General features: G+C 41.1%; 1 protein-coding gene across 2 annotated transcripts in view; it reads left to right on the top strand.

Moving 5' to 3' along the window:
• The window catches only part of htra1b (HtrA serine peptidase 1b), a 41,069-nt gene extending 26,414 nt beyond the window's left edge, over positions 1-14,655 (top strand). The window contains exons 5-10 of one of the 2 annotated variants that reach the window (XR_011516863.1): positions 5,980-6,174; positions 6,646-6,678; positions 7,606-7,720; positions 10,947-12,378; positions 12,455-12,512; positions 13,663-13,758. Coding sequence is in view for 1 of the 2 variants with exons in the window: in XM_015962109.3 (XP_015817595.3) it covers positions 5,980-6,174; positions 6,646-6,678; positions 7,606-7,720; positions 12,455-12,512; positions 13,663-13,758; positions 14,051-14,219 (666 nt within the window). In the remaining variant the exon portion in view is untranslated. Of the gene's footprint in view, positions 1-5,979; positions 6,175-6,645; positions 6,679-7,605; positions 7,721-10,946; positions 12,379-12,454; positions 12,513-13,662; positions 13,759-14,050 lie in introns of those variants that run through there. The other variant, XM_015962109.3, reaches the window with a different exon arrangement.
• Positions 14,656-14,952: the final 297 nt, after the last annotated feature.

The following is a 14,952-nucleotide window of genomic DNA, read 5'->3' as shown; positions in this document are numbered from 1 at the left end:
ACCTCTATATTTATGTAACCTGTTGAAGTGAGGCTGTATCAGAGGTCAAATCTACCTCATAAGCATGTTAAAAGGCGTATTGTTTGTGATTTTGTTGTTTTTATTAACAGTTTTAAAAATGTTTAAACAGTGAACTCCAGCCCAAATTAGCTATTCGTCTTGCAGTTCTCCTAAAGAGACGCCACAAAAGGAGGCAGAGAGGCGTAATGAGAAGGGGAACATGAGTGGTGACCTGTTCCTGTCTTTGGTCTTTGTGTCTGCTGGTTTGGTTGACATGTTGGTGATTACTAAGTGCTGTTTCTGGACTTTGTAATTTTACCCAGACATAGCGCTGTCATTCTGGAAACCACAGAGTGGGAGGTGAGGGGGGTGGACCACCTCAGCAGGGTTGGATTAAAACTCCAGAAGGTTTGAGTTGTTTGTGGATCAGAACGAGTGAACAGAGGTTTATGTTCGGCTGATGGAGGAAAGCTCAGATTTGAACAGCTCTCTGGATCCATTCAGAACCAGAACATTGTGTAAGTTTTGGATGACTGGCCTCATTTAAAATTTGATTAATGATTGGATTAATAGACTTAACAGTTAAAATTAGGATTTGAATTATTTTAATGACTTGATTTCTCTTGTCACCAAGTCTTCCACTTAAATGGGTCAGAGGAGCCAAGATTGTCCTGACCCTCCTTCAGCATGTCCCTGGGGTCTCCTCCTTTGAAGACATGCATTAATCTCCAGGTGTTCAGGAGACCCTCGAGAACATACACAGCTGGCTCCTCTTCGATGTGGAAGAGCAGTGGCTCTACTCTAATCCCTAAAACATATGCTTCTGCATTAGTGCAGGGGCATGCAACGCCATTATCGGTCCTTGCGAGGGCACTCCAGCATGCTCACAAGGACAGGTGGAGTTGAGCCCACTTTTCTAAACATGTGTCCAACGAGCTGGAGAATGCAAGCTGGTCAGAATGCTGCTTTGTCAACAGCACCGCCATTGTCCCCTCAAAAACATAAAGAAAGCCAAAGATATAGTATTTAGTGGCAGACATGGATCAGCTTGAAGAATACCTCGTGGAAAAACTCTAAAAATATGAATGTTTATTCACTCATGACTGGAGGAGAAAAAGGATACGCAGCAAGTGTTTTATTTGTGGAGGGAAATGGCGGGAAACGTGGGTTTAGAGGTAGCGAGCGCATGAAGGGGTGGAAGAGAATGAGGGACAAATTTTCCTGTGCTAAAAAGTATCTGAAATACAAAAAACACTATATAAACACAACTATTTATTGGACTGGATACTAGACAGGATACCGCAGAACAGTGCTATGCCCTCTGTTGTCTTGGAGGGGAATTGCTTCGCATCATTCCCCAGGAGATGTGTCTCTCCCAAATGGAGCTGATGTAGAAGCATAAACTAGAGTGACCCCAGGTTGTAACATAGAATGACCATTAAACCAAGAGCTTCGTCTTCCACTTTAGGTCCCTCTGGACCACAACAAGAATCACAGCAGATGCTGCAAAGATCCACTTGATCATGTTTAGCTGAGAAATTATAGGTTTATGATCATTTTGGTAAAATATGAACATACTGCGTCATGCATGATCACATAAGATAATGCAACGTTGTGCATGATTTGTTATTGCTTACTGCACATGCTGTGAATGTCTCTTAACAACTAACACATAAGTTATTTGTTACGTCCTCTATTGGTGGATATGGAGAAGGACGGGGAGTAACACAGAGGCATGTGCTTCAGTTGTGGAAATTGTAAACATTGATTTATTAAAAGGATTTTAAAATGACAAAAAGCTCCAAATCTAAAAGTACTTAAACACATTGTTAAAATGGCCAAGGGTTTACGTTTAAAACAGACATCGAATGCTCCCAAACATTCACAAAACAAAGTCCACTGACTTAAACACAAGTTTGGGAGCCAAGAGGTAACCAGCACTCTGGTCCCTCGTCTGTTAAAAACCTCTAAAAGCTCTTAAGCTTCACTAAGCTTAAAGAACTAAAAACCCATTTAAAAGCCATTAAAACACAAACAAATGGAGCACATGAGAGAACTGGCACAGATCCAGTCTCTCCCTTCCTCCTGGCAGCTCTCCCTTGTATGCTGCTCAGGAGGTGATCAGCCCAAGTGAGTGCAGCTGTGCAGGTAGGAGGTGGAGGCAGCACTGATTGTCCTCTGCAATGTCAGATTTCTGAGGCAAACAGCAACAGCCGTAACAATTATTGATATTTTTGAGTCGTCAAAGGTCAGTTAGCTGCGGCAGCCATCTTGGGTTGATGCCAAAATTCAGTTGTAAATGCGACAGCAGCGACTGACTGTTGTGTGAGACTTTAATTTAAATTTGTCACACACACACACACACACACACATACACACACACACACACACACACACACACACACACACACACATACACACACACACACATACACACACACACACACACACGTGGGCTTCCAAAAAATGTCTGCTTCAGGCATCACATTTTACTTTGTTTCATTACATGTCTTAACCCATTCACACACACGCACGCACGCACACACACACACTGATGCAGCAACTTGACCTGGATGGTGCGGACGTGTTGAATGTACCTGTGGGTTCAGACACGTTTCTCCTTCATGCCGGTAAAAGTAATCAGAGATTAAATGTTTTGTCTGCAGACATCTTCACTCTCCAGACAATGAACTTGTTTACGTTTGTCACATCAGTCTGCATTGGTTTCTCTCATCAACTAAACCTTTGCTGAGCCTTTATGCAACTGAAAATCATGTTTTCAGCACAAGTGTTCTGTCTGCGGCCAAAATTTTACTAAAACTACTGAGAAGGATTCTGGAGCACGGAGCAAAACAAACACTTTAAACTTTTTGGAAACTTTGTGCGCCACAATGTTGGCTCTGATGGGGGGGGGGTTCACCTCTAGCCCTCTGCCTCTCTTACTAAACAGAAGCAAAAGTAGGTCAGTGTGCACTGTTAAGTAACCTGCCTGGAGGCTTGTTATTTAACAGAGGAAATTGACTACACATGTGTACCTGCAGCAGCCAAATAAAATGCTTGGATTTGCAGACAAACAAGTGTGAGTTGCGATCCTGGAGGTGTGGAGTTAATGAAAGTTACTAACATCACAGATGTTCTTAGATGTTCTTTGTTTCAGTCCTCCTGCTCCATGCCTGATGGCATAATAATGTGACTGTCACTGAAATAAAAAGGCCAAGTTCACAGAGAAACCGTTTTTACTTGTTATTTTTGAAATATGATTGGTCACTCTGAGTTTAACATGCAGACTGAACATGAAAATGGTTCTCTACCCGTATTTGCTGAGGCTATTTGTTAGCCACCCATAGAACATAGATGGAAAAATCTTGCTTTAGAAAAGCCAGTGACAAATATACACCACAATGTCAAGATAGCAATCATGGCATGACTCATCTTAGCTCGTGACATGGAAGGCTATGTTGATGATTTAACATCCAGAAAACAGCAGAGAATGTCTCAGCAAGCAGAAGCTAACCATTAGCATTAGCAACTCCATCACACAGCAGAACTCCTCCAGGTTTGTGTTATTTGTGGAAATAAAACATCAACGTTGCAGAGCAAACAGAGTCAGTGGTAGAGTCGCATTGCTGTTAGCCAATCAGAGGCCAGATGTCCAAATATCAGGAAATACCTACCGTCTTCTACTCACCTCTGCTGTGGCTCACTTTAACTTCTGAAACAGGACCGCCAGAGCATTTTTCTGCCAGAAATCGACTCAAAGGCATTAATTAGAGACCATTGCAATGTGTTGTTGTCTAAACATGAACTTAAAATGGTTATCCATGCCTTTATCCCCTCCTGTCTAGATTACTGTAACACACTCTTCACATGGTTTAACAAAAGGCACTTAACCACCTTCAGTTGGTCCAGAACTCTGCAGCGAGGCTCCTAACCGGAGCAAACAGAAGAGCACACATCACTCCTATTCTGATGTCTCTGCACTGGTTACCCGTTAACTTTAGAGCTCATTTTAGGATCCTGACTATAACTTTCATGGCTCTACATGGTCAAGCTCCTCCTTATATTACTGAACTGTCAAAGCCTTATGCTCCAACCCGAGCCCCCAGGTCCACCAGAAACTTCTAGAAGTTCCAAAGACCAGATATAAAAGTCGAGATGATCACTTTTTCCAGGCTGTTGCGCCCCCACTTTGGAATGAACTTTATAACTGTTCACCTTTAAGAAACAGCTGAAGACCCTTTTATTTAAAGCTGCTTTTACCTAAATCTTTGTGTTTTGCTCCTTTTTAACTCAAATTTATAATCATCTTTAATTTGTTTTATGATATTTATGATAATTTTATAATTTCATGACTTTGCTTTTTCTGATTTGAATTTATTTTATGATACTTGCTCTTTTGTTTAAAGATTATTATGATTTTATGACATTATTACGTTTTTGTTGATTTCTGTGAATCTCTTTGTGACTCTCTTTCTGTGATAAGTGCTAAATAAATAAAAATGTACTTACAATGTGTTTGAAAGAACAAGTGAACTTGTTCTTTAACTTTAAATTGTAAAATGTAATTAAAGCTATTTACTGAATCATAGCTGGTTAAAAGCTGAAGCCCATTTCGTCCATACTATGTGGCTAAGTCTCATCAGTTTTCTACATTCTGGGATTTTCTTGGTTTTTATCAAATGAAAAGGAGTCACTAAGATTTTGTTTAAACATGAACTCAATTAGAAGGATGGAAAGGCTGATAATAAATCACATCCAGCTGGCTTTTTCTAGACTTCCTTTTCAGCTGTTTGTCTGGACCTCTAAATTACTCACACACAGTAAGGACATCATTTTCTGCAGCTGTACATGCACACACACTGGCAAGGCAGCGAACAGCAGAAAACGTTTGTGAAGATACTAATTTCATATAAAAAATAAAACCGCAGCAGACAAAACCCTGACAGGGCACGGACAGCCGCCTCTCGTGTGTGGGTGGGATTAGAAGACAGAAATGATTTTTACTGTTGGTAAACCTGCGTCACCGTCTATCTGCAACCACGTTTCTGTGACCTGGTTTCAGACCAACTGATGTGGAGGGGTTCCTCCCTCATGACTGGGTGCTTCATCATTTCTCAGTGACACCGCCCTCTGGGACAACCGATTTTGGTTGCCCGTGTAGGTGATCTTATTCTTCACATTTCTACTCAGAGTTTATTAATGTTCTCAGCAACAGACCAATAAATGGGTTTTCACATTTTAAGTAATATTAGAGACTTTATTATTTATGTATTATTAATTATCTGCTATTTTCAATTTAATCAAGTAAATCAACTTTCCTCTGGGATTAAAAAAGTATTTTTGAATTTGAATTGAATTGAATTTTAAAATGTTGTTATTGCCTTTTTAAGAGTGATGTCCTAAACTATGTCAGCATAAGATGCTCAATTCAGATCGCTAAGTTTTATTCAGAGAAGAATTGAGGACTGAGCTGAATTTGAGTCATAACTGAACCATGCCTTTGAACACTGGAACATTCTGCTCCAGAGTCACAGGGAAGCTTGTAAATTTGCTCCATCTTGGCTGGAGTGTTGTTCTTTTTTTATTATCAGCACATTCTGTTAATTCTCAGAAAAGTCTGCAGTACATTCATTTGCCTTTCTGTTCCTGCTTGTCATCACTGCTGCTGATTTAGAGGCTGGGGATTTGTTTTTACCAGATGCTTCACCCAGTTGGAGAACAGACATGGCTCTCTGCAGAAATGACTTTAAAACAACACAACCATCTTTTACAGGTTTAAGTTGGGTTTTTTCCTGCTTCGTGGGAGTCCGTTCTTCTTTAGTGCTTTACTTTTAATTTCCCCTCACTAATGTAGAAGAAATGTTCTCCTGGTCACATGTCAGAGATGCATTAGTTGCATGAATCGTTTTGGAACAAGAACCCAGCACCTTTTGGAGCCTCTAATTCTGAACTTTGCTGTTTGTTTGTTTGTTGGAGCAGATGAAGCTGCCGGTGCTGCTGCTTGGTCGTTCTGCAGATCTGCGTCCTGGAGAGTTTGTTGTGGCTATCGGCAGTCCCTTCTCCCTGCAGAACACTGTCACCACCGGCATCGTCAGCACCACCCAGAGGGGAGGCAAGGAATTGGGCCTCCGCAACTCAGACATGGATTACATCCAGACAGACGCCATCATTAACGTAGGTGAAGACAGACGATCACAATCCCGAAGACTCGTGGTTTAAAGAAAAATAATATGCAGTTGTGATATTTTAGTTGTCATGATGCAAACAACATTCCCCATCTGCTGCTGTTAACACATAGGGGAGTGGGATTCATCTATTATCCCAAAAAATAAATTTTGAGTATGCAGTTTGTGTGTTTGTTTAGTGGAATTCTATGAGACATCCATAATCTTTGATAAGCTGAGCAGCCCTGTTTAAACAGCATTTTCAACCATACAGTGATTACTCCACATCATTTCAAAACCGATGAGGAACCACTAACATAAAACGATGTTCTGGGATCTTTCTGGTGAGGAAGGAGAGTATAGCTGGTCATTTCTGTGTCTTTTTATCAAATAAACGTGTAAAATATGTATCTTTACTTGTCTGAACCAAAAAGCTTTGGAAAAGACAAAGTTTTTACATTCTTTATGTGTTTTCTTGCAGTACGGCAACTCAGGAGGACCACTAGTCAATCTGGTGAGTTTAAATTTGTGAAGAGAAGTGAAGTAGAAGTTTATTCGGCCAAATGTTTCACAGGTCACAAACAGACAACACATAAGCCCTCACGCTCAAAGCTCAGATTTGACCGAAAAGGGTAAAGGCTGAAGAATAACTTCGACAGTCATACAAGCATACATTTATATCCATACAAACACTACATAGAAGGTCAGATCCATCAGCTAAGCGAGAGATCATGAAACAGATGTCAGAATTTGTTATCCATGCATGATATTTTCTCAAAATTTTTTCAATGAGCTTGATTTTTTTTACTGTGTGTGTTATTTTTTATTTAAGTGTCATTTTTATTTTTTTCTCTAAGATTATCTGTTCAATATTTCTGTGGCCATAATGACAAAACATTGTATTGCTCATCTATCTTTTAAACACTTTTGAAGCACCGTCCACAACAGAACTAAGTTATTTTCTTCAGTGTACTTCATATCGGAAGCTTAGAACGTAGATGATGTTTACTGTTTTGTCAGTAGAAACCTAATGGAAGTGGGACTCGTCTAAACAAATGTGTATGGTGACTTTAAACAACATTTGGATTTGGTTGTTGCCTCATGTTGACCATAGCTCAATAAACTTCAAAAGGGCAAGACATTCTGTAAAATATTTGAGTTTCATCTCTCCCCTTTGGCTGTGAACCCCTTATAAGATGAAAAACATGTTTGTTTTTTTCATTATGAGGTGGTGAGTCCTCCCTGAAATCTGGAAAACAGAAACAGAGTGTATTCCATATGATATTAAAGTTTCTTAACCAGCACCAGAGCTCCTATAAATCTCCATTAGAGAAAGTAAAGTGTTTATGCAGCACTGAGCACTCACTAAAACATGTTTTATGAGCTCCATGTGGAAGTTTGGCTAAAACTGAAGAAGTGGCGTGTTATTTTTCTCCTGCAGGATGGGGAGGTGATAGGAATCAACACTCTGAAGGTCACAGCAGGAATCTCCTTTGCCATCCCGTCAGACAAGATCAGACAGTTCCTGGCAGAGTCACATGACCGGCAGGCCAAAGGTTTGCCCAACTTCTCACTTACACTGTTAGAGAGTATGCGGTGCATTGTTAGCCTAGTGAACTAGACCAAATTCTTGCTTTGCAAAGTTTGGTCTAGGCACGCTCCATTGGAACCTCCACAGCTCCTACCAGGACTCTGGCTAGCCAATCCCAGCTCTCTAGAGGGGTTTCAAACACATAAAGAGCTGTGATTGGTCCATAATGGTGGGCCAATCATAGTGCTCTATCTGCTTAGTGAACAAATCACAGAGCTTTATCCGCTTTGTGGGCCAATCAGGGCACTCTATATGCCTGGTGGGTGGGATGATGCAACAGAGTGAAACAAGAGTATGGCACATTCATTGTCCAGTGGAATGCGGAGATCATTTGAAAGACAACGGTAGAACCCGCCCCACAACCGAGAGCCGTCAATGGAGCGTGGCCAGACTAAATAATACATTTATTTAGTCTGGCTTGCCAGGCTAGTGCATTGTAGCATTGACAGATAATTTAACCTGTTTTATAATTAACTACAGTTCATTAGGCACTTGTTTCATTTTGTGTCATGAGTTTCCTGAAAGGTTAAAAAAATCTGCAGAAATAAGCAGCTAATTCAGCTGTAAATTAAAAGGTATTTTGAAACATAAATCCATATTTTTCTAATGATTGACTGATTTTTTTAATGAGCACAAAGCCAGACTTGTGGAATTTGTCAGTACATCATTTGTAAAAGCACGGGTTCCGTAATAACAATAAACATTTACAGTTTATAACATATAGATAAGGCTGGGTATTTGTAATGAACAGTGTTCAGGAGGGTATCTGCAGTGGGGAAGATGTTTTGGATGCAGTCCTCCTGTACCGTCTCCCAGAGCGTAGTAGATGGAAAACGGAATGTGCTGGTGTATAGCGCCTTTCAGAGGACTCCATTAGCTTTTAGTGTATCATTCATCCATTCACACACACACACACACACACACACACACACACACACACACACACACACACATTCACACACTGATGGCGCTACAATCACTAGCGGAACAAACCAGAGCCGGGCTGGGGGCGGAGCAAATGACTGGGCCCTTTAAACCCAAATAATAAAGGTCATGATAGCAGCGGCGGCCCATGTATTTGGTAGCTGGGCCTTCAGTGCCAATTTACTGATCCAATATGCTCTTACAATGGTGGCAGACTGGCCAGCTGAATTCTGGAGAAAAATGGCTTGTGTTGGCCTTCCCCCTACCCCACCTGTCGGAGATCCCCCAGGCTGCGGGAACGTCCAGCCTCCCACATTGCTTTAAGTGGACCGGTATGGCCACTTTTAATTTTGAGTTTTCACAGTCATTTATTAGTTGACATCTACAAGATTTCTGATATATCTGTCCGTCCCCAAACATTAGCCATCCACGGTACACCCAGGGCCGCCCCTCCCGATACGTCGCACTCGAGCTCCATGAGGAGCCACATTTTGCACACAAGACGCATCACTCGGTGCACTTACATGTCCACCAGAAAACCAAAGTATTGCCCTAAAAAGACTAAGGTTGTTTTTTTTAAATGCATGTAAATGCTTTAGCCTGGCTGAAAGTGAACTCTTTCTAATCGAGCTGAAGCACCCAGGTAATACGGTAGCAATCCGAATACACTCTGCATGTAAACGCGTCAGCCGAGCTAATACAGGTTAGCATCTTTACTCAGCTCTCATAATTTTGAAACACTTAAGACTCAACTAGATTTCTAGGCCACATTAGAACTGGCTCAGCTCAAAATCTACAACACCAAGACTCTTCAAATTTTAGCTAGATTTTAAACTAGAGTCCTTAGTTTGTGATTTGTCAAAGTTTTGATTTGTTACAGTTCAATAGGACACAAGTCTCGGATATTTTTTCATCTAGTCCAGCTCAAAACTTGACAAACTCTTCAAATCTGGACTAGATTATTCTACATTATAGCAAAATCTATAAAACAGTTGGTAATTTGTGAAACCTTTAGTAGATTAGTGTAAGTTAAGTCAACTTTTTTCAATTGAGTTGGATTATCATATTGCCATATTTTTTCAATACTATAGGTTTATAAACAGCAGGCTATGTTTAAGAGTTCTGACTGGTCACCCATGAAAACTTAAAAGCAGATTAAAGATACAGTGAGTGGAAAAGCCTGCCCTACCTCCTGAACTACTGCTGCCAAAAGCTAAATTAGAGTTAGACGCTAAAGTGGCCATCTCCATCACGAATAAAGATGGGCGAGTCCATGAATGTTAAGTGATAGTGTGACTTAGATTTGTGAGGCTTTACAAATCCTGGAGTTTCACAGTCTGTTAGTAGCTAATGCAGGATATTGGTGTAGACTTTTTTTCATGTTCAGCCAGCATAAAAAAGTGCAAGTGAGTGAATCAATAGAAAAAGTTTTGTGTTCACACTTTTAAATGTACTGGCAAGACTTGTCTAGGATCTTCCAGTGATCCATAACCGGTAAACGCAGCAGTGGCTGCACTCAGGTAGAATTAGGGACTGATTTATTGAAATTTGGCCACAAAATTCTTACCTTTGATACAGATGCAAATTTTCTTTAAGGTGATACATCAAAAGTTGCCTACAAGTATTTGAAAAAATGCAGATAGATTTTTTTCAAAACAGAAATAAGCCTTTGCCTAATGAATTTTCAGTTCTGCAACTCGGGCAAGGCATGAACCATGGTCCTAGTTCCATCGGGAGGACATGTCCATTTAGTCACGGCAAAGTAGCATTGACAGTCTGGACACTTAAAGGCTAAAAACCCTTTAATTTAAAGCTGCTTTTACCCAATGTATTTTTATTTGCAACTCAAGTTAATGTTTCCGAAATTTTATGACTTTTCTGATGTTAATCCATTTCTGTTTTGAGACAGATTTATGACTTTGTTTAGATCTATGGTAAGCACTTTGAGATTCTACATCTGTGATAAGTGGAGTCAGAAATCCACATTGATCCCCCCCCAAAAAAAAATCCCACACACTGGACTTAATATTCACTGGGCAAAAACAGATAAAAGGCTCTTGTCCTCCATCTTCTGGTGATGCATAACTGATCAAGTGAGCTGCAGATGTGGCTGCACTCAGAGAGAGTGAGAATTAGAGACTGCGGTTTAAAAAATTGGCTAAAAGACATGTATCTTTGAAGATAAAAAGCTAGTGTTTATGTTTATGTGTTTAGCAGACGCCTTTACCCAAAGCGACTTACAATTTTTTATTTTTTTTAACCTATAGGGCATGTTGTGATCTGTGGGGGAAACCAGAGTACCCGGAGGAAACCCACGCATGCATGGGGAGAACACGCAACTCCACGCAGAAAGGCCGCAGCCGAGTTTCGAACCTGCAACCTTCGTGTTGCGAGGCAACAGTGCTAACCACTGTGCCACCATGTTTAGTTGATATATCAAAAATTCACTGTTAATGCTCCAAGTATTAGACAGAATGTAAATAGAATGTTTATTCACAACAGCAATCAACCTACATGGTCAAATTAATATTCAGTTCTGAAACTCAGGCAAGGCAGGGATCATTGTCCTGGGTCCGTGGGGAGGACGCCAAGGTGGCCACCTAAACGTCACAGGAGGACGCGTCGGTCTAGTCACGGGATGAGTAGCAGGTTGAGGAGGAACTGTCACAGGGGGACGAGTAGGAAAGGTCCTGATAGGACGGCGAGTTGGAAATCGACAAGGATCAAAACGGTCTGGAGATTCACAGGGCCAAATATTTGACACCACTTCTCTCCGAGCTGGTTCCAGTCCTACAAGCTGTGGTGCTGCAGCGTTCTGGTCGTTACTGGTGTTGTTGATGGTACTGCATTCAGCAGCTGTAGAGTTCCCACATTGTAGAGGAGTCACATTCCCACTCAGTGCTGCCTTTATGTTGGTTTCCCTTTTTACTTTAAGATAAGCAGTCATTAGAACAAGAACTTCTCACATAGAACACAGTTTAACTCTTGACCTCAACAAACCCAACTCAAAGAGCCTTCACCCAACTTCACCATTTGTGCAGCTTATGGTTCAGAAGCACGGGAAGCAAAGCCTAAATTTAGACTTCCCAGTAGAGTTTTACAGAAACTGCTCAGCTTTAGCACCTTTCTCCAGAAAAGGAAACAACTTCTTTGGAGCTGAATCATTTGGAGACAGGTCTATAATCCAAAACCACCAAGTTGGTGTCAGAAGCAAACATTTACATGACTCTAGAACTGGTTTCCTCACCTTCCTGTTTAACCTGCAGCTCATCACCAGCTCTAGCACTTGTTGATCCACCTGATGATCAAAAATACATCCAAAATAAAGCTTTTTTTTAAAAATCTGATATTAACAAAGCTTTTTAAACTAAATGCTAAATTTCAACTCAAACTTTCTAAATTACTAAAATTAAACCAAACCTTCTAAGAACAACACACTCAGCGCACAAACAACCAGAGCTCCACCCACTGCCATGGTTCTGGTGTGAAACAACCCAGCTCACCTGGCAGGTTTACAAACACTCATCATGTGTGAAACAGCTGTGGATCATCAGCTGTGATTGGCTTTTTCTCAGAGAAGTCTGCAGACTCCAGTCCAGCTGGTGGCAGCAGCACATCTTTAGAAGTGAATGCTTCTCCTGTGAAAGTGTGTCATAAAGCCACAGAACAAGTGTTTTCTTTGTTCCATTCCATAAAAATGTAATCAGAAGACCGTTGTAAAGTAACAAAAAATGTCAATGTTTTCTAAATCAGCTCATTGCTTTGTGTTTTTCAGGTAAGACAACTCTGAAGAAGAAATACATCGGCGTGAGAATGATGAGCCTGACTCCAACGTGAGTTCCTGTTTTGACACAAGAATGAATACATTTTGCTTCAGTGAGACTGTGTCTGAGTTCTGCTGTTTCCTAAGGCAGATTCAGTGAGATGAAGATGATGTGCTTGTTTCTTCTCAAATGAATCCGAAAGCTTCTAACTGACCAGGTTGTGACAAGGGTTAAAGTTAGCCTGGCCTGCCAGACTCGCCCTCTGTTTAATTCTGCACAGAGAAAGAGTCTGAAAACGCACAGGCAGAAAGGCACATGAGGGGCGGGACTAGGCCGCTCAAAAGTAACCAATGAGAAAAAAGACGGAAATACCGACTGTACCGCACGACTCTGTAGTTTTCTAGCTGTAGTGAAAAAGCATCTGGCAATGGCGCAAACATCTCTTATTTTTTTTATAGAAGAAATGTATTTAGCACTTTTACTCGTGGTTTTAAAGACATTTGAGTCATTTAGACCAGAGGAAAGAGCCGCAGCGAACTCCGCCTCTGTCTTCGTTGTTTATGAGAAACTGAGTGTCGCTGTGTGTGACGTCCGCGACGCTGTAATTTTTTTTAGCTGTGGTCAAAAATGGAGTCTGGCAATGGCGCAAACATCTTTCTTTAGAAACAAGGCTTTTAGCGCTTCTACTTGTTGTTTTAAAGACGTGTCCAAGTAATTTAGAACAGAGGAAAGAGACGCAGCGAACTTCGCTTCAGTCGCCATGTTTGACAAACTCGGCGTTGTGGTGTGTATCGTATGCTACTCAGCGCTGATTGGCTCTGTTAGAATTCTCAGGGGGTGGGGTTATTTGAATAGAAGCGTTCCCAGACTCTTTCTCTGTGCAGAATTAAACAGAGGAGTTGTCTGGTAGGCCAGGCTAGGTTAAAGTGTGACCTCAGCTTTAGATACCTGCTGCCAAGTCAGACCCAAAACACTGCTAAAGATATCAACCATGTTCACAGAATACATTACATGATTTTTTTTTGGTGTAAAACAAAATGGAGCTTCGTTAAGTAAATGTGTAACCATGATGACCGAACAATGCAGTGTTTTCATTAACATTCACTCTGTTGAAGCAAGAAGGGTCCAAGTTTAAAATTCATCCTGTCAGGTTTTATTAAATCAGCGGAGCGTGTTTAAAGCTCATGTTCTGGGTGTTTGTCCTCCATTTTCCCTTCAGGCTGGCAAAGGAGCTGAAGGAGAGGCAGTCGGACTTCCCCGATGTCACCTCAGGAGCTTACGTCATTGAGGTCATCAGCCGAACTCCAGCTGAGGCGTGAGTGTTGGTTATTCTACATTCAGCTCCTTTAGTGAGTCAGATTTTCTCTCCATCTCAGTCACAATTGGCATATTTGTCTCCTTGGTCAATGACTGAGTTTATTAAAGTAAATGCTGGTTGGAGGCAGAAAATAGTTGGAGTCAGGAAATGTTTTTGTGGGTCACATGACAAGCTTGATGAAACCAAACCCCAGCACTACCAGACCAGAGAAAGCAGCAGGTAAAGTTTGGGTTCTTCTTGTGTGGTTTGAGTGTTACTTTGATTCTAACATCTCTGAATTCTCTAACAGAGCTGGTTTGAAAGACGAGGACGTCATCATCAGCATCAATAGCGAGCCCATAACCTCTGCCAGCGACGTCAGCGCTGCCATAAAGCAAGACGAGAAGCTGCGAACTGTGGTGAGGCGAGGAAACGAGGACGTGATCCTAAACATTTTCCCTGAGGAGATTGACCCTTGACCTCTCAGCTGTTGGACCTCCATCTGAAGCTGAGGCAGTCAACCAATCATGAGCTGGCTCACAGTTACTGTCAGCCAATCATTTTGAGATAAGATGGGGGAGGTGTGAGGCCACTGGTAGAACTTGTAATCATCAGCCTCATTTTAAAGCCGTCACACACCCTCTGAGAGGTTTGTTACTCTGATTACTCTGTGGACTGAAGCATCACATTTTCATCATGTTAGCTTTGCTTTCCTCTAATCTGAATTCTTCTTCAGGCATCCTTTATAATGTACTACCGCCCCCTGTTGCTGCAGAGAGGTTACTGCAGGTTGTTCACTGTGTATAAATATGTTGATGATGGAATCTTTTGTAATAATTATTTTGTCCACGTTTGATGACGATGTTACCAAAAAGGGAAAATAAACATAGAAAAGAGCTTTCTTTATTAATTTGATCAGTTTGGAATTATCTGTTCATCACTGCTTGTGTCCGGTTAGAATATGAGGTCATGAAATATGAAACATATCAGCATTTTATTTTCCAGTGGTCTCAATATGAAACTCAGACACAATTTTATTTGCCTATGATAAACTGAGTGGGATATTTAAGATGGCGTTTAGGAATCTCATGAGATATTTGTCACGTTGAATGCAGGAGGTTAGGACCCAAAAATGCAGAACACCAGATCACTCGAGGCAGGAGCGGTTGTAGAAAGTAAAGTCCTTTTATTTAGGATGATGAACCAAAAAAA

Source organism: Nothobranchius furzeri, chromosome 16 (assembly GCF_043380555.1).
Source record: "Nothobranchius furzeri strain GRZ-AD chromosome 16, NfurGRZ-RIMD1, whole genome shotgun sequence".
NCBI classification, from domain to species: domain Eukaryota; kingdom Metazoa; phylum Chordata; class Actinopteri; order Cyprinodontiformes; family Nothobranchiidae; genus Nothobranchius; species Nothobranchius furzeri.
Note: the sequence above shows the minus strand (reverse complement) of the source record. Positions and strands in the feature narration are given on the sequence as shown.